The sequence below is a fragment of the Panonychus citri genome, unplaced genomic scaffold (genome assembly GCF_014898815.1).
Source record: "Panonychus citri isolate SS breed McGregor unplaced genomic scaffold, ASM1489881v1 Contig00138, whole genome shotgun sequence".
NCBI classification, from domain to species: domain Eukaryota; kingdom Metazoa; phylum Arthropoda; class Arachnida; order Trombidiformes; family Tetranychidae; genus Panonychus; species Panonychus citri.
In genome coordinates this window covers 612,846-632,385 of record NW_026515543.1, presented here as the reverse complement: position 1 = coordinate 632,385, position 19,540 = coordinate 612,846, and the positions used below count along the sequence as shown (strand labels likewise).

The 19,540-nt window shown below is 30.0% G+C and overlaps 3 protein-coding genes across 3 annotated transcripts; 2 read left to right on the top strand and 1 right to left on the bottom strand.

Moving 5' to 3' along the window:
* The first annotated feature begins 1,786 nt into the window (after nt 1–1,786).
* LOC128393531 (protein PALS2-like) lies at nt 1,787–6,091 on the top strand. Its single transcript, XM_053353716.1, has 4 exons — nt 1,787–3,001; nt 4,091–4,582; nt 4,814–4,942; nt 5,038–6,091. Exons 1-4 carry the CDS (start codon nt 2,063–2,065, stop codon nt 5,290–5,292), a joined length of 1,815 nt encoding a protein of 604 aa, XP_053209691.1. The 5' UTR covers nt 1,787–2,062; the 3' UTR covers nt 5,293–6,091.
* Nucleotides 6,092–12,197: 6,106 nt separating this feature from the next.
* On the top strand, nt 12,198–12,952 carry LOC128393543 (microtubule-associated proteins 1A/1B light chain 3C-like). Its single transcript, XM_053353729.1, has one exon. It carries the CDS (start codon nt 12,456–12,458, stop codon nt 12,879–12,881), a length of 426 nt encoding a protein of 141 aa, XP_053209704.1. The 5' UTR covers nt 12,198–12,455; the 3' UTR covers nt 12,882–12,952.
* Nucleotides 12,953–13,092: 140 nt separating this feature from the next.
* LOC128393534 (neuropeptide Y receptor type 6-like) lies at nt 13,093–15,399 on the bottom strand. Its single transcript, XM_053353719.1, has one exon. It carries the CDS (start codon nt 14,747–14,749, stop codon nt 13,208–13,210), a length of 1,542 nt encoding a protein of 513 aa, XP_053209694.1. The 5' UTR covers nt 14,750–15,399; the 3' UTR covers nt 13,093–13,207.
* Between the last annotated feature and the right edge of the window lie 4,141 nt (nt 15,400–19,540).

Genomic DNA, 19,540 nt, shown 5'->3' with positions numbered 1-19,540 from the left:
TAACCTAGAATTTGCCAAAATAAGGCGATTACAGTTCCCATCACAACGGAAATTATGCTCATGGAATTTGCCAATGGACCTGAAGAGATAACTTTCCTCGTTATTTTGGACTCAGAATTCATATTTATGGTGGAAGACTGAATCACGCTATCAACACCAAGATCTGCACTTTTATGTTGATTAGAACCTGAGAAAATGATAGAAAAATTAGAACAAGAAAAATTTATCAACATTAGAAATACTAAAACTTGAAACATTGTAAAATTGTAAAAAGTAAATGACAGAAAATTTGAAATCGTCAAACTTATATTCGATTTCTTAAAAAGTTTATCTCTTAAATAGTTTAGTTAAATGAAATAAGATGAAAGATGAAAGGTGAATATGATGAAGATGAAAAATATTCATGAAAAAAAATGAGGAGAAAATTCTGAGCAAATATTTGGAATCAGATGAATGAGAGAGAAAAGAGGATGAAGATGATAAGTTACATGATTTTCTATTATTTTCATGTTTACTGAATTTTTCTCTGATTTTCTTTAAGATTTCAAGGGTTAGATTTCAATATCGTATTTGTATTGTATTATTATCATGTTTGTTTGTTGACAAAATATAAAAAAAAAACATTATTAACATTGTAATCTCATTGTTAACATGATGATGATTACAAACTTGATTCAGTGGCAAACAATCAACTCAATTGTCAACTCAATCTGATACAACAATCAAATTGATATGAAATTTGAATCGGAATAATTTTTTCAACTCTTCTCATGAAAAATTATCATGAAACATTTGAATTGAAAATTTTATTTTCGACTCAATCAAACAAATGAAAATTTAATTTAATGATTGATTATGATCATGATGATCATCATTCCTGAGACAATTAGTTGATTGTTACTGTTAATTTTTTTTTGGTAAAATTAACCCTAATCATTGGAGATTAAATTTCCCACTAATTTAGAGGTTAAACTTTACTACAAAAACCTAATCAATTTGAATTACTGTTGAAACAATTAAAGCCAAAAGAAGGAGAAACAAAAAAGTTTATTGGTAAAAGTGTAAACCTTGAATGAACAATTTTCCTATGTTAATAATTTAGAGGTTAAACTTTAACAATTAAGGCGAAAAAAGGGAAATAAGCCTCTCTCAGCTAAGAGATTAATCTAATTAAACTCTATTTGAGAGATAAACTCATTAATAAATTAAACTTTTAAAGAAATCAAATATAAGGTTGATTATTTCCTATTTTCATTCATTTGGCAAAATGTTTCGATTTTTAGTTTTTCTAATATTAATAAATGTTTCTTTTGCTAATTTTTCTGTCATTTTTAAAGGTAAAGAGTCAATCTCAGTCCAAGAGATTGAATCCAACGATAAACTCAACGATGACTCGGGTAATGGACTGATAAAAATTGCCGAAAATTCGAGATTCAAGATCTACGGAGCAATTGGAACTGGATTAGCGATACAAAAACTGATGGACAATTTTTTGCGTGATAAATTAATGACTTCTAATTCAATAATTAGAGAAATGGTTCTCCTCATATGGTATATTGTTCAAATAATCATCATTTATATTGTTTTTTTTATTTCCGCTTCTTCAGGAGGAATAATTAATATTTAAAATTCCATCAATATCGATAAATCGAATCGATAAATAACAAATTCTTTACCAATAATTATTCTTCGACAAAATGATAAATTAATAAATTGAAATTCTTTAAAAAATTGACTTAAAGACTCGAAAATCTTTCAAGAGATGGCGACTCTGTGTTCGGAATCATCTGTTGCTTTTTCTCTGTCATTGTTTTGTTTTTTTTATTCTTTTTCTTTTTTTTGTTTATTATTTAATTCAATCGTTTTTTTCTTAGATTATAATGTTAAACTAGAATTGTTCATCTTTCTGTCAACACCCAATCCACAAGTTCACCTACTGGAACAATATTAACGTTACATTGAATTGAATTCTCTCTCTCTCTCTCTCTCTCTCTCTCTCTCTCTCTCTCTCTCTCTCTCTCTCTGTCTCTCTCTCACTTTTATTTACCTTTTTTCTTTACCTATGGCTGCTTATGAAGCGTTGAAGAAAAGCCTTGAGGTTTTGGACACTAGACTACCAGGGGCGAGTGAACCTGATCTTCTTTTTCTTAAAGGTGTCTTACAATCACCTGTTATTGATTCACTTGTCAAAGTTACAGAAAAACTGGAATCATCTTCTCCCAATGATTATAAACCTGTATTTCATGGTAACTCTGGCTCACTGTTAAGTGAAGTTATTGATATTTGCTACAAATTAAGCAAAAATCCAACCACCAGTCGGAGTGTGAGTAAGATAGCGGGAGAATTGTATCAATTACTGGCCAATCCTCATTTTATTGCGGTTATGGAGGCTCATGATTTGGTGGCAAACAAAAACTATGATGAACCTGAAGTGTTAAATGATATGATGGCCAAGGAAGAGGATGTTTCCGATATGGATTTTGACAGTGATCTTGTGATTACCCGAGGAGCCCGTTCAGGTGATGGGACGACGCCCGAAGATGATGAAATCATTCGTAATGTTGGTATTATCCGTAAAAACGATGAACCTCTTGGTATGACTGTTCAAATTGACGATAATCGGGTTGTTATTGCTCGTATTCTGCGAGGTGGTTTAGTTGATCGTCAAGGAATCCTTCGAGTTGGAGATGTTATCAAGCAAATTAATGGTAGAAAAGTTAATTCGCCCCATGAACTTATGGAAGAACTTCGTCTATCAAATGGAAGTGTCCGTCTTAAGGTCACACCCTCTTTCCATGAGACCGTTATCTCTGCTCCATGTTACATGAGAGCTCTTTTCAATTATGATCCATCCGAAGACACCTTGTTACCCTGTAAAGAGATTGGAATCAGTTTCATTCAAGGAGATGTTCTGGAAATACTGAATCAAGAAGATCCAAATTGGTGGCAAGCCAGAAGGACCGACATAGAAGACGCTCCCATCGGATTAATACCTTCACAGGTAAAAGTTTTATTCCATTTTCCTCTCTCTATTAATCTCTCTCCATCTCTCTCAGGAGTTTTAAACCTTATCCCCTTTAATCTTCATCATCCATAAGTTATTTTATTGCCTTCAAATTAGTTTAATCTCCAAATCAACCAAAGTCTTTTATTTTTTTTTCTTTCCTTTTCCTTCATTCATATTAAATGACTTTCAACCTTAATGAGATTACCTGACAACCTGAATTGTGTATTGAACATGAAGTAGGAGAGAGAGAGAGAGAATGAAAGAAAAGTGTAATAGAGAAAATGAAAGAGAAGCTGTTGAAAGTTTTTTCTCTATTTACCTTGTCTTTCCTAATAACAACTTTGTTCCTGATATAATCATCATCATCTTCTTCATATATCATCTTCATCCACGTTTATTGATCTACTCAAATTTCCTCTAATAGTTTATTATTTTTGAGTGAAAAAGAAAACGAATAAGATATTTAACTAAAATCGATACGATTGGTTTATGAAAAGATGGAAACTTTTCTCTCTCATTACTTTTTTCATCTTTCCAATGTTATTACTGTTTCCATGGGAGATCGTCTTCTTTTTCACTCATCATCATTATTTTTTTCTTCTCTCTCTCTCTCTCTCCTTTGATCTTCTTCCTTTCATCAACTGAGAGTATTTTAATTGTAAAGTTTTTTCCTTCAATCATTTTCTTTTCTTTTTTACTTCATTTTCCTCTCTTTCTCTTTCTCTTTCTCTTTCTCTTTCTCTCTCTCTCTCCCTCTCTCTGTCTCTGTCTCATGGAAACTTGTTATCCTCCGGTCATCATCATTTGCATATTTAACACTCAAGGAATAGCAAAAAGTTGTCAGGTTAATCAAGAAAAAGATGAGGCAAACAGTTCTAACTGTAACATAAACTATTACTTTTATTAGTTGCTGATGTTAATTACGAATACAATTTACATTCTAATTCTGCTGCAATTAATTAGTTTCTGTTTTAATTCCTGATGAATGAAAATCAATTATCATTTCCATTGATTGTATCAATTGTTTTTCATTATTCTGTAAATATCTTGTTTTTAATTCTTTTCTCTTTTTTTTGTTTTCAGGAACTGGAAGAGAAGAGAAAAGCCTTTGTTCGACCAGAATTCGACTATGCTACAAAGACAACGATCTGTGGAACTCGAGTCACCAAAAAGAAGAGAAAAGAAATGTACCAAATTGAGGCGAACAACTACTTCGACAAAGCAGAGCTCATATTGTACGAAGAAGTTTGTCGAATTCCTCCTTTCGAAAGGAAAACATTGGTTCTTGTTGGTGCTCAAGGTGTCGGTCGACGAACACTCAAACAAAGATTGACCTCTTATGATTCTGATCGATTTTCATCTCCCTTGCCCCACACTTCACGTCCGATCCGAGAAAATGAACAAGATGGTAAAGTTTATCATTTTGTCAAGCGAGAAATAATGGAAGCCGATATTGGTGAACATAAATACCTTGAATGGGGTCAGTTCGATGGTCACTTATATGGTACCAAATTAGATTCCATTCGAGCCATCATCAGATCGGGTAAAATGTGTATCCTTGATTGTAATCCTCAGGTAGGAAATTCTGTCAACACCCTTACAACAAGATGATCAACAACAAGAAAAGTTTAATTTGATTACGTTTATTGTCCAATATTAATGTGATCAATCAAATTTACGACCAGTTGAATCAACAAGTTGCATGTTAACAATTACATTTGTTGATCGTTTCCCAAACTATTATTGATTTTTTCTCTTATCAACTTTTTAACTTTTCCATTTTCTGTTCTTATTAATCATGATTAGTGCCTGAAAGTGCTGAAAACTGCTGAATTTATGCCATTCGTTGTTTTCATCGCCGCTCCACCCATAGATCAACTTCGATATATGAATGAATGGGGTCGAAGTCATTCATCTGCCAACCGAACAATGACTGTAAGTATTGATTTTTCTCTTTTTCTATTGTTTTCACAGTAATTAGTATGATAATTATTCTCTAATATTGATCAATATTTTAATCTTACTTTCAGCTTGATCGTGCCTTGGGTCGTCATCAATCTCGTCGAGCTCGAACCGTACAAAGTTTAGCCTCATTTTGTGATGACGATGAACTTCAAGCAACAATAGAGGAAAGTGCTCGACTCAGTCGAACCTATGAAAAATACTTCGATATGATTTTGGTTAATAACAATTTTGACAAAACTTTCGAGGATTTGAAAGAAGCTCTCAATGCATTAAGCACTGAACCTCAATGGGTTCCAATTAATTGGGTGTTCAGTGAATGAACAACAATTGGCCAAAACAACAAGTAATCAAAACAGACAAAGCAACAGAAACTCAAAAAAAAATAATCTCATTAGTTAAGAGTATCAACAACAACAACATTGGCAACAAGTGCAGATAATTAATTGACAATCAAAACAAATACTTGAAAGAGGAAACAAACAACTTTAATTGTATCATTAAAATGTTAACAATTGAGCTGCATGAACAGAATTGAAATCTCAAAAGAAAACATATTCCATCCATTAGTAGCAACAGTATTACCACTAATTACTACCTAATTGTAACATAATAATTACTAATCCGTCTCTTCATACATGACAAAAACAACAAGTGACCCTTTGAATTTATACATATTCCAAGCAACAATTAAGGATCAAGCAACACAATTAACGCTCACACTGGAAACTAAATTATCTCAATCAAACCACTAACACATATCCAAGATTTTTTGTAAACATCTTCTTATACTAAATGATTTTGAATTAATTCAATTCTAATTTAAATCAAGTAATCATTTCTCATGCTTGTATTAATGCATTTCTTTCATTATTGACTGAATCTCACCAAAATAAACAATCAAATCATTCCCAATTTAAAGTCAATTATCAGCTGACAACAATCAACTTTAATTGTCACTTAATATTTAGCGATGATTAAACTTTAAATTGAACAATTTTCGTAATCAAATTACAATTTTCAGTGTAAAACTGCAATGATAATAAGAAAGCAATATAATGTTATTAATAAATTTGCTTTAACCTTATATCAAAATTGAATTAAACTTACCTTAAAATTTAATGTGTAATCATTTTCAATCATGATTCAATTGAGGATTTAAATTGCTATTGATTGAGTTTTCTTTTTCCTTGATATTTTTTTTTTTCGTTCACTATTAGTGGTGAAATTGTTGATAATCAATATTTAATTATTGATTGATTGTTGAAATTGAAAGTCTCTCGGATGAACTGAATTCATGTGGTGCTAGAGTTTAACTTAAATTTCACTGAAAAAGTTTTAATCTAAGCATCAGATGAAGTCAGTAGCCCAAGGCTTTGGTGTTTGTCATAACAAATTAATTCTGATTGTTGTTGATGATGATGATAATCAAGTTGATGGATTATGAGATGATGATGATTATTTCAGGTGAAGATGAATGATCAGAATGAGAATGAATCAGGAATAAAATCATGGGAAGGAAGAAGATTAAGAATGACAATGGAAAGATGAACTTTCTAATACGAAATCATGTTCATCATCATCCTCAGGATAGAGAGAGAGAGAGAGAGAATTGAATGGAGCAGAAGATAAAGATCATAATAAGCATGATGATGGAGATGAAAGATGAAAGGTGAATATGATGAAGATGAAAAATATTCATGAAAAAAAATGAGGAGAAAATTCTGAGCAAATATTTGGAATCAGATGAATGAGAGAGAAAAGAGGATGAAGATGATAAGTTACATGATTTTCTATTATTTTCATGTTTACTGAATTTTTCTCTGATTTTCTTTAAGATTTCAAGGGTTAGATTTCAATATCGTATTTGTATTGTATTATTATCATGTTTGTCTGTTGACAAAATATAAAAAAAACATTATTAACATTGTAATCTCATTGTTAACATGATGATGATTACAAACTTGATTCAGTGGCAAACAATCAACTCAATTGTCAACTCAATCTGATACAACAATCAAATTGATATGAAATTTGAATTGGAATAGTTTTTTCAACTCTTCTCATGAAAAATTATCATGAAACATTTGAATTGAAAATTTTATTTTCGACTCAATCAAACAAATGAAAATAATCTGTTACACAATTTAATTTAATGATTGATTATGATTATGATCATGATCATGATGATTGTTCAATGATTAAACCTGCAATAAATTGGACATTTTCTGGTGATTTAATTGTTAACAGTTGTCATCATTAACTGATAATAGTCTCATTGATTGATTCGTAATCATTACAATCATTGATTAGGAATAATAAACTGATTTAACCAATTCGCTTGCGATTATAATGATTATCAGAAAGTGTCTTTGATAATAAGTATCGATGATTAAGATTAACCGTTACAATTTAATCTTAAATTGGTCTAGTTTATGAAAAGATCATTATATTTATCATTTATCTTCCTATTATTGGTCATCATCATCATCTTCCTAATACTTAGTGGTCATCACAATTTACCTGAATCTCATTCATCCTATTGAATCATTAGTCTTTAATCATGACCACAATCACAATTAAAGTTCAATAATGATACAAAATGATGATCATGATGAGTAGTTGATATTGTTAATAGTTAATTGTTGAAATATAATCTAAATTGATGATTTAAAATGAGCTAACAAAATGGTTACAATTAAAATGAATCTTTTAATTTGCTTTTGATTAGCAATTAATTGCTTATTTTGTACTAATTAAATTTGCTACCTGTAAGATGATAACACTAATTGTTAACAGATTAGATTTAATTATTTTCTGTCTTAGTTGGTAAATCAATTGATTAATATGAATTTATCTTTGAGCAGATAATTAGTTGAATATCAATTAATATATTATATTTGCACTAATTAATTAGTGAAAATTGTTTTTGTTAATTAATCTGCATTTTGATGATTAGATTGAGAGAAATAAATTAACTAAAATTATTATTAATTATAAATGTAATTGGTTAATTTGTTGATGTTAATTGTGTGAGGATTTGGTAAGCTTGTTAAAAATTAAGAAAGTGGAAAAGTAAATTACGTTTTAATCATAATAATTACTTGATTAATTGGAGGATTTTGATGATCAACAATCAAGTGAAGCATATTAACAGGACACACAATTGACAACTAACAAGTTTACCTGCAGGGAGCATCACAATTATAATGATTAACTAATCAATTGTTATCATAATGATTACACATGAAAACCCTCAAGGTGAGTTATTCTTGAATGTGTAAGGATGGGAAGACAAAGGATGAGGATGATAAAAAATAGATGACGGAGAGAGAGAGAGAGAGAGAGAGAGAGAGAGAGAGAGAGAGAGAGAGAGAGAGAGAGAGAGTGGACAAAAGAGGAAGATGACAAAGAGAGAGATGTTAATGATAATGATGATGAAGATGAAGATGAAGATTGGAAACAAAGGTGAAAATATTAGAAACCTCAGCAGAAAGTTAGATTTTTATCTTGAGGAAAGGTGAAGAGAGTGAGAGAAATGAAGATGAAGATGAAAATGATGAAGAAGATGATGAAAGGTGGTTGTAGGGGGAAGAAATGATGACAAACTTAGTATCCCTTCAGGGTGAACTAAACTGTTTGCCTGAATAAATTCAATTTGAGTAAATCATTTCCAATCATTCAAGGATTTTGTCCTTTATTTTATCATGTAACATTTTCATCTTCTCCTCATCATCATCCTCGCCTCCTCCTCTTCCTCTCCATCCTTTAGTATTACTTAACTCTAATATTCACATGTTCATATTATACTTTCTCATCCTCATCTTTTTTTTAATCTCCAATAACATCATCATCACTTGAACAACTTTCATCATCATTTTCAATACAAAGACACTAATCTTACTCATCATCGACTCTTTTTCTGTATCATTAACAATAGGACATTGATTTTCAAGAGGATTTAATCATCAATGAAGATTCAGTTTCAAATGATTTAAAATGGCGATTTAATTTCTTTACAATCAAGTTGAAATCAATTGAGATTTTTACAATTAACTTTAAGTGGTCACAATTTTGAATTTCTCAGCTTTTTCTTTCAAAGGGATTTAATATAAATGTTGATGATAACTTCTAACTCCCTGTTAACATTATCATCACTTTTTATCATGTTTCATCTGAATTTTCATGGAAATGAATTTATTTTTTCAATATCTATGTAAATTTTACCTTAAATGCCCTAAAGTTTTCACAGTTAATTTGAGAGGATGAACAGGAAGTGGTTGGAATTAATTTCCAATTCAATTTCAACTCTATTCTAATCTAAATGATAACAATTAACTTTCATGAGTTGATTTGGTTCAAGAACTATTAGTTTAAAGTAAAAGCTAATCTCTTGGGTTTAAAAGGAAACAATTAATTTACTTACCTTGTGGTTGATGGAAATGTTTACCTGGTGATCAGCTGATTTTGATTAAGGATCATGGTGATGATTAAGTAACAGAATCAGTGTTTTAACTTGATTGATTCAACATTTATCAGGCTAAAGGTTTGATTGTTTGGTGTTTAGTTTTGTTTTCAATGTTGCAAATCAATCAAGATTAAATTGATTACTATCAAGTGTCAACACTTGTTGACAAGCGATTTGCAAATTGATTCATAGATTTGCAGTTTCACAATTAAATTGAATGTAAACATTTTTGCATCAATTAAATTGAAAATGATTAAAAAGTGAATGTTGAAGTTTTTTTCTTCTCATCATCTTCATTTCATCAACTGAATTAATTCATTCATTAAAATAGTTTATAATGAGAAAATGAAAGTAAACATAAAAGAGAAATGATAAAAAGTTGTGATGATCATAATGATGAAAATTTTACCCTGAAAAGAATAAATTAAATTTAGAAATAATTGAAACTCATTAATAAGATGATTACTGAGATATAACTGTGAGAGTTGATGATAAATGAGCTATTGAGATGGTGAGATGACAAGTACAATGAATTATATGTGATGAAATGAAATTAATGTGATGAGAAAGATGATGATGAGAAAAAGATGAGTAAGATGATGATGATGATGAGGATGAGGATGAAAACAGTAACTAAATACAGAAGTAAATGAAATCAGTGTTAAGGTTAAAATGAATTGAATGAGATCAATGAGTAAGGGATTTGGGAAGATAAACAGGGTTACAGGTAATATCGAGCTCGAAGATTTGAAGAGCATGTGTGGTGATGAAGATGAGGATGAAAAGATGATGAAGAAGAAAAAAACGAAAGAGAGAAAGAGAGTGAGAGAGAAAAGTAATTGGTATCGAAATGAAATAGACAGAGGAAATGATAAAGAAAGAGTAAGATTGAAAGATGATGCAGATGATGAAGATGAGGATGATATCGATTGATTCTTGGGATGAGGATGATAAATTTTGTAAGCCGGTGAAGCATAAGTCATATTTTATGTGAGAGAGAAAGGATGAGGATGAGATGAAAAGAATAGAATAAAAAAACAATTTCTCTAACATTGAATTCTCAAGTCTCTCTCTCTCTCTCTCTCTCTCTCTCTCTTGTTGTTATTATGAAAATAAATTCATTCAACAAAACCATTTTAACTGTTGCTTTTATCATTTGATGATTTAAGTTAATTGTTAATGATTGTTGTTCAAAATTCATTGATTCATGTGCAAAGTTATTGATTGTTATTTAATCTGATTGTCGGTTAAATCATTATTATTACATGTTTATTTATATGTAATCGGTGGTGAATTTTGAATTTGCAATAAAATCTAATTACATGACATTCAATTAATTTCGTTAATTTAATTGAAATCGGTTTTTTTTTCTTCCCTTGATTCTCTGCAATCACCTTGCAGAGATTGAAGTGGATTTTTTGATTAATTGTTGTTGGTGAATTTGTCATCACTTCCTAGTAGAAAAATACTATTAATCACAATTAGAAGGAAATTATTATTATGTTTATTATTATTAATAATTAAAGTGAATTGTTGGCTAGTTAGATTGTTAGTTGTTGTATTTTTTTCAATTATATTTACGTAATTATTTGTTTTCATACAATTTCCTGGTTACTTATTGGCAATTTATTATTCTATTAATTTAATTAGATTTTTTCAACTGTTCAACTCAATTAACCAATAATTTGTCAACTCTTGATTCTCGCGAGCAGTTTATCAAATTTTACAAATCACTTTTTGGTTGTATTGAGATAATTAGACAATCACTTTATCATAAAGGTTGATCGGTCATTCTGTTGATTTGAAAGTTCAAGGTCGTTTGATGGTCAGTTGCTTTGGTCAACTAAGCGAATACTAAATGATACAATAATTAATCAAGGGAACAGTCTGATAACTTCTTGTATCATAATTAACAATTTGTTTGATTTTTTTTCTTTTTCATTCCAATTAACTTTTCTTAGGCTAATTTCGATTGGACCTAAATTGTCGTCCTGTTCGAGGTTGACGAAGAATTCCAATTGTCAATGTGACCCTTTTCTCTGAAAATCTGATGATATAATTTGTATATTTAGAATATTTAAATCCTTATTCATTAAATTCGAGAAACGAGCATAATAATATTCTCAATTAATAACAACATAATATCAGCTGTTAAACTTTTCTTACTTGATTGTCATGAATAAGATCAATTGAAAAAAAAGTTTAATTGTTACTTTTGTTTTCCTCTAAACTTTTTAATCAACAAGTGAAAGTAGTGACATCTAATCATAGAAAAAGTAAACTTTAAAATCACCGTTCGATATTTTCTCTCAATAGATGTCACCACTTAGCTGAACTTTTTTTTAAAAATCAAAAACAAAAAATAACAATTAACTTATCACCAACAATTAGATTAATTAAACTTCAATCTTACCAGGAAATCGCCTTTTAATCCGTGTGTCAAAAATTCACCTAATTGATTGATTAAATTCATTACTATTTTCCACCCTCGATTCCAAAGATTCAAATCTAAACGATTAGATTATCTATGAATCGATTAAAAAAGAGTTAATTGTTATTACCAACAAGTGAAAATTAATTCAAGTGAAAAAATTGTGAAAATTAATCTGCAGACTAATTGATTAATTGTCTTTCGATTTGTTTTTAAGTGTTGGTCCTTTGTTTTCTCAAGAAAAAAAAATAGAAAAGTAAACAACAACTTGTTGATTAACAACCAGATTAATTTGGTTTATTCTGGTTAACAGATTTTCCTCTTAATCTAATTGGTTTAAACTAACATTAAGATGAAGATTAAACTGTTGAAATGACCAATGACCGAAGAAAGTGATTAGTTTAATTGGAGACAAAAACATAAAGTGAAACGATGAGTTTGTTCAATTTGGATTAAGTGATCATCCGAATCCATTTGATTCCATCAAGTTGTTTTATTCTTTTTTAAATTTTATTCTATTCTTTTATTGTTATTTCTTCTCTCTTCTGTGCTTATTAAACAAAGTGACACCTGTTCTTCAGTTAAAAATGCCCCTCAAATTGTCGCGAATCATCAACAATCAACGAGACAAGAAGCAACCATTTCCGTGTCCGCCATCATATAAAAGATTCAAAGAAAGGAAGAGTCTAAGTGTCCGAAAGGCTGAATATGCCACCTTAAAGGCCAAATTCCCGAACAAAGTGATGGTGGTGGTTGAAAGATACGCCAAAGAACGTTACCTTCCCCTTATCGACAAGACCAAATTCTTGGTGCCCGAAGATCTTTGTGCCAGTAAATTAATGATGATTATTCGCTCCCGAATGGACCTTTCCAACACTCAAGCGGTTTACCTGATGACCGCTAATAGGACTATGATCAACATGACGAAAACGTTAGCTGAGATTCACGATCAATTCAAAGATGAAGATGGATTTGTTTACATTACCTACGCCTCTCAAAATGTGTTTGGTTAAAACCAAGAAATTTGTTATTTATGGACAATTAAGGATTAACTCAATGACGATTAAACAAAATATTCATTGAATTTGCTGCCTCTCATTTTCATTTATTTCATCTTAGATTAATCAACCGATATTAATCAGAAAAATATTAATGTGAACAGGAAAAAAAAAGTCAAACTCAATTTCGTTATGATTGTAATCAAATTTATTAATTAGACTTTGTTGAGGATTTTTGTTCTGATAAAGATGATTTAATGATCACATGGGAAGGCAATTGATTATTGTCATTTGGTTTTTTTGTTGTTGTTGTGTTGATTGTCGGCAGAATCATTGATCAATCATTTGATTGATTTTCTCTGATGATTGTGATTAGTTGGTGATAATTGTGATGAATGATTAGTTTTCCGTTTCAATTTTCCCCGGATCTTTGATAATTCACGTTTAATGTTGGTGTTCATGAGGCCATAAAAAATGGCATTGGTAACGGATGAGCTGATGGCGATTAGGTGACAAACACCGAGGATCAGGTAAACCTTTGCCCCCGATATTGAGGGAGGGTCAATAAGGTCAAGGTAAAGGTTAACCATATTCAAGGGTAACCAGGAGAGGATAAAGGTGACAGACACTCTGTAAAGTGAGATGATCGCTCGTCTATTGCGATTACCTTTGGACAGTTTAAAGCGAACCGGTCGCAAGGTAACGGAATAACGGGCTAATGGGGCTAAAGGTCGTGCTTTTTTCAATACCGAACTTAAGATTTTATTATTGTTAATCTTGGTGTTAACATTGGAATCTAAATTGTTGGAATCATTTTTTGAGCTGATATTTGTTAAATTTGAATTCTCATCAACATTATTCATGCAGCTCTCAGTTTCGGCTGTTAAAAAAATCATCGATTTTGAACCTTTGTCCATTTCTAATTGAGCATTTTCTCTGTCGATATTATTATTGTTAATGAGATCACTTTGGTTCTTTTCTGTTTTGCTTTCCGTTGCGATTTTCTTTGGAGATACTGTTACCGGTGTAGCGACATTCGATGTCGATTGTAGCCCACCAATGGATGAAACTGTTCCTCTCGAGATAACGGCCACTGGTCGACTATCATTGTTACCCTGACGCTTTAGAAAGGTGACAATTTTAATCTGTGAAGCGACTAAGCAAATGATTGGAACAACAAGCGAAACGGTAAATGTAATGGTTGAATAAATAATTCGAACTTGACCCGACCAATCTTCGATACACCGGTTGTACAATGGAATACCGTTATAATTAAAGTTGACCTCTTTATAGAAATAGATTAACGGTGACCCAAGGAGAAATGATGAAATCCATATGAGAGGGATTCGTTTTGTTAATGGGCAACAATAAGTGGTTGAAGTTAATGAACCACCGCCGGAGGACATTCGAGCTGAAAGGGTTGACCAGTGTTTACGTTTCAATGAATGTTGACCTGTTATTACACTGAACCGGTCAAATGCTATAACAGTTATCGTCTGAGCGATGACGAAAACAATTGTAGCCTGAAGGAAAGGCACAGCCGAACACATTAACTGACCAAGTGACCAGTCGCGTCTTAAAATTTGATACAAAGTAAATGGAATACACCAGAAGCATAAAAGGATATCAGCAGCACACAGATTGAGTATTAGATCATGTTCTGAGTTTCGAAGTCTTTTTGTTGATAAAATTACCAATATAACGATGAGATTAACACCGATTCCCAGGCAGCCGATGAGTGCGTACATCAAAATAAATATAAACTCTGTTGATGTGGAATACATTGAATTGGAATGAGTAAAATGGCGACGAACTAAATTCTCAAGTTCAATTGGAATCGATAGATTGAATAATATGGACGTTGACGGGAAAAAATTATCCATTGTATTTAGAAAATTAATGAAAAAATTAAACTGTAACTGTAACGATTAGAGGTGAACAATAATGAATTGCAAACTCATTGGATCCAAATTGATGGAGATTTTCGTTTGTTTTCTTAATAATAATATTGATTCACTTGGAAAAAGTTATTAATATAATTTTCTTATTCAAGTTGATTATAAGACGATGATGATGATGATGATGAGGATGAAGATGACATGTCAAGTTGCTGATCGTTTATACTAAAGTGAAATTTTCGCAACAAATGTCAACATGGAAACGTGAAAATTTCTCCTCTCTCTCTCTCACTGAATGATGATAATATGATTAAAATTTATATTAACAGAGAGATGAAGATGATAAAATCCACTTGAGGGTATCTTCTTTGTGTTGGATATATTGAATGAATGACAGTTCTCTCAGTTGATGACAACAAAATGTTGATAGAATTGAAGATTTTATATTAGATTCTTTTTCAGATTTTCCTTTTCTTCTGAATCAGAATTGTTGTTGAGAACTTTTTTCTTACTTGTTACTTAACTTTTCAATTTACACATTACTATGAAAGAAAACTGAATGACATTAGAAACAAAAGTAAATTCGACTTGTTTTCTTGTTTGGAAACAATTCTTTTTTTTTCTGTCTCGTTCTAATTTCGTTGGAAAATTCAAACTTTCGATTAGCCGTTGTTCCAATTTATGTTCACCATCCACTCAACTTACTCCCAGAGTCCATTCAGTGAGCATTGGTAATGTTAGAATGACGATACAAGTTGACAGTACGCGTGAGTAAATTATTCTCATCCTCATCTTCATCAAAGTATAGGTAAGTTCTGAGGATTCGTAGGTAGGGAAACAAGTCAATTTTATCTTCCTTTTCATCTTGATCCTCATCTCTCTCTCTCTCTCTCTCTAAGACTTTATTTCAACGTGAAATTTATTACCTTTTTCAAGGTGAAAATCCCTAATTACATGTTTACTCAACTTTCCACTATTTATCTACGGTCAACTTTCCAGGTTAATCCAAATTGATCAACAGAATCATTGATTATCTTATCCGTTCATTAGACTTGATCAACAATTTATCCTGAAAATTACATGGAAACACTTGACATTAGTATCATGAGACGAGAAAAAAAAATAATATTTACTCATACATATTGTTTACTTTGATAGAAGATGATGAAATATTTTTATGTAAAAAGGATTGAAAAAAGTTCCAACTAGAATTGATTATCATATTCGAGAATTGAACAATTTATTTTCTATTTTTAGCAACATTTCATCATGATATTGATGAGGAAACAATTATCTATTAATTCACTGAAATATTGAATAATATGAAAGAAATGATTCCAATTATCTTTAATTGATTAGTTAATAAATAAATTGCGATTCCATGCTGATGATGATGATTGTTAACAAAGATCAATGTGATAATTTCATAATATCGCAATGAGAATGGTAATCATTTTCATGGTGAATTAAACTGATACAATAATAACTTGTTAATTAACTAATCATAAAGAGATATGTTAATAATAAGATGAAATTATATTCTCATGTAATTTATATTAGAATTGAGGAGAAAGTTTTAATGAGAAATTAACTGAGAGATGAAAATGTTTATCAGCATGATAATCATGATGATGATTCTGATGATGGTTGATAAATATCATCAACAGATAAGTTTTGCAATCTTCAACTCATAATTATTTATCCTTAACAATTTACTTACGGTTGAATATAATATAAGATAATGAAGATAAATTTCAGGATAATCATGAATAATTGAATCTGTAAAACTGAGCAATAATAATAACTGAATAATAGTAATTGATAAAAATATCAATAATCTTATTGGGATGAAAATAATAATACTAATAATCATTGGGGATTAGATTTGTAGGTTTCTAGTTGACTTGAAGATTAGTTTTACATGAATATTCAGCATGGAGAGGAAGAGGGGAAGAGGAAATAAGTAAATAATAATGAAGATGATACCATCATGAAATATATATCTCATTGAATCAGGAAATTCAATAATCATCTTCATGTGAATCACAAAAATCATGATGAATAATGAAACAAATGAACCATTTTCCTGTCAACAGAAATGAATTTCAATATTATCATCACAGTTGATAATTGATTCACCTTCATGAATATGTAGAGAGAGAGAGAGAGAGAGAGAGAAAAATCTCATGATGATTATTCATGATATCGAAATGAAATTCGTCTTTTGATATTCTTTTGGAAACTCACCATTTATGTATTTAGAGATTAACATTGAATTTTTCAATGAATTCCAATTGAATCTCATGTTAAGAATTCTTTATATTGTTTGGAATCAGAATTTTCTATTGTGATAATATAATCGTTGTTCTTTTTCATTCATTGAACATTTTTCCGTCTCGATTTTCATCTTGGCCAAATAAAGTTCATTTTTTTGGTCGAATTCATTTTTCGAATCCAAGTTGAGATTGAAAAATTATCCTGATTCTCATATTTTCGAATTTATTTTTCTCTGATTGTTACCGAATCGTATCACGTTTTATTATCATCGAGCTTACGATAAATGTATTAATATTTTCATTAATTCTAAAGGTAATGTTTGTTAATCAACTGAATTTGAGTGATCTCGTTTTTTTAGTCAATCTTGATTATCGACATGATTGTTATTATTGAGTCAACACTTAATCAGATTTCTAATTATTAAGAGGATTATTCTGATAATCAGAATAGAACTTTTCTAATGGTTGTCTTTGATTTCGAAAAAAAGTTCTAATCTTTTCTCGAAAATGAGTTTAGTTGGTTGACCTCGAATTATCTTTACTATTGTTGATTAAATTACCTGGAGATTCCATTGATTTTTCTTAATATCTTTGATTGTCTCCAGATCCAAAAAAAGATCTAATCTGATTTGTAATTAGTTTTGTTGATTAAACAGAAATTAAACTTTAGTTACTTTGAAACGATCAATTTAGTTGATTATTACTCAGGTTAATTGGTTTCAGATCAAACAAGATTAACTAGATTTTCACATTGATTCAACTTTGATTGTAACAATTGAAAAGTTTTACTTTAATCCGCTTGAAATTGGATTTACTGATTTGATTACCTAGAGACATAATTAGTATTAAATTGTAACAATAGTTTAATAGTTAATCAGATCAAATAATGTGACATATTAATGTTGATATAAAAAAAATACAAGATGTGTACACATTTAGTTAAAGTGATTAGATTTAATTGCCTCAGGCAAATTGAATTCAATCATAGGGATAAATAAGAAAAGGGGAAAGTAACAATTAAATTTAATGAAGTTAAAGGTTATATTGAATGAAGTTTATTTGTTGATTGAACTAAATCAACAATGACGAAGACAATGAAACTTAAATAATTAATTGATTCTGTGAAAATCTGAGCATAGGATTTTTTATTCATTTCAAGATGAAATTTCATGATAAAATTGAGTTCCTTTATCAACCCACTCTTGATACAGATTCCCACTCAGAATCATGAGATTGATTAAAATGACCAGTGTCCATTATGGTAAACCTATTTTTTTCAAACTCACTGAATCCATTTCAAGTTGACCAATTTAATTGTTTACCATGAAATCATCAAGAGATTAGCTCAAGGTGATCATATTTTCACCAATAATAATCAGAAAGTTTCATCATGATGAATCAAATGATTGAATAAAAGTGAATACAATTTATAATCTAACTAATGGTTGATTGAATTGATTAATGTGTTAGTTTTAATAGGTTGATATTGAATTTATTTTTCCGGCTCAATTGAAATCGCAATTGAATTAAATCAATTGAATCCCAATGAATTATTCATTGAGACTTTACTATAATCAATTAACAATTTTATACATACACTGATTCATTTCTGAATAGACTATTAAAGTTTTAAATTATTCAACAATTTATAGATCACAAATTAGATAATAACTGAATAGTAATTGAATTGAATCCATTGAATTATAAGGATTGATTGATCAATGAAAATATGAATATAAAGGTTAATCAGTTGTAAGAATTAACTAGAAATCTATTGATGAGTTTAATTTTTTTTCCTCCTTCTAAAAAATTGAGTTGACATATTATTTTATTATCGTTTTAATGTCACGTTCCAGACAACGAACTATTCAGTTATCATGGTTTCTAGAATTTTTTACAATTCGAATGATATTTTCATGTGTTCACCCTCATCATCTATCCATATCTCCATCCTCATCTCCATCCTCATCATCATCTTCATCTTCAAGTTAACTTTTGCATTTCTCATTCTCATGGATTCAGTTGAATTTATGTAACAGTGTAAAGAAATTGAAAAGATAACCTTGATTATATTTTGAAATGGAATCACTAATTTGATAGCAATTAGATGATTATGATTCTTTACATGATTATTAGATTGTCTTCAATCAAAATGATTCTACTTGTCTTATTATGAAATCGTTAATCTTGACAATCAAATTTAACTCTTATATCAATCTACTTCAACTATTCATACTTGAGATAATAACAAACTCATGTATCAAATATTGAATTAAATCAATAAATTGTTGTTGATATTTCATTGGATTGATCTTATTTCGGAGCAGATTTAATCATTTCTTGTAATCCCGTTGATTCAGTTGGACGGATTTTTTTTTACTTCTCTCATCATCTTATCAATCTAATCATCATCGAAAAATCAATCAACCTTTCATTTGATGATCGATTGATTAATGATGAAATATTTTTCTAACGAAATCATCAAATTTGATCAACTCTC

Excerpts from the sequence above, each read along its gene's own strand:
- LOC128393531 (XM_053353716.1), top strand. The coding sequence starts at position 2,063 with ATGGCTGCTTATGAAGCGTTGAAGAAAAGCCTTGAGGTTTTGGACACT. Across the intron at positions 3,002-4,090 it reads TCGGATTAATACCTTCACAG|GAACTGGAAGAGAAGAGAAA; the intron begins GTAAAAGTTTTA and ends TTTTGTTTTCAG. Across the intron at positions 4,943-5,037 it reads CTGCCAACCGAACAATGACT|CTTGATCGTGCCTTGGGTCG; the intron begins GTAAGTATTGAT and ends TCTTACTTTCAG.
- LOC128393543 (XM_053353729.1), top strand. The coding sequence starts at position 12,456 with ATGCCCCTCAAATTGTCGCGAATCATCAACAATCAACGAGACAAGAAG.
- LOC128393534 (XM_053353719.1), bottom strand. The coding sequence starts at position 14,749 with ATGGATAATTTTTTCCCGTCAACGTCCATATTATTCAATCTATCGATT.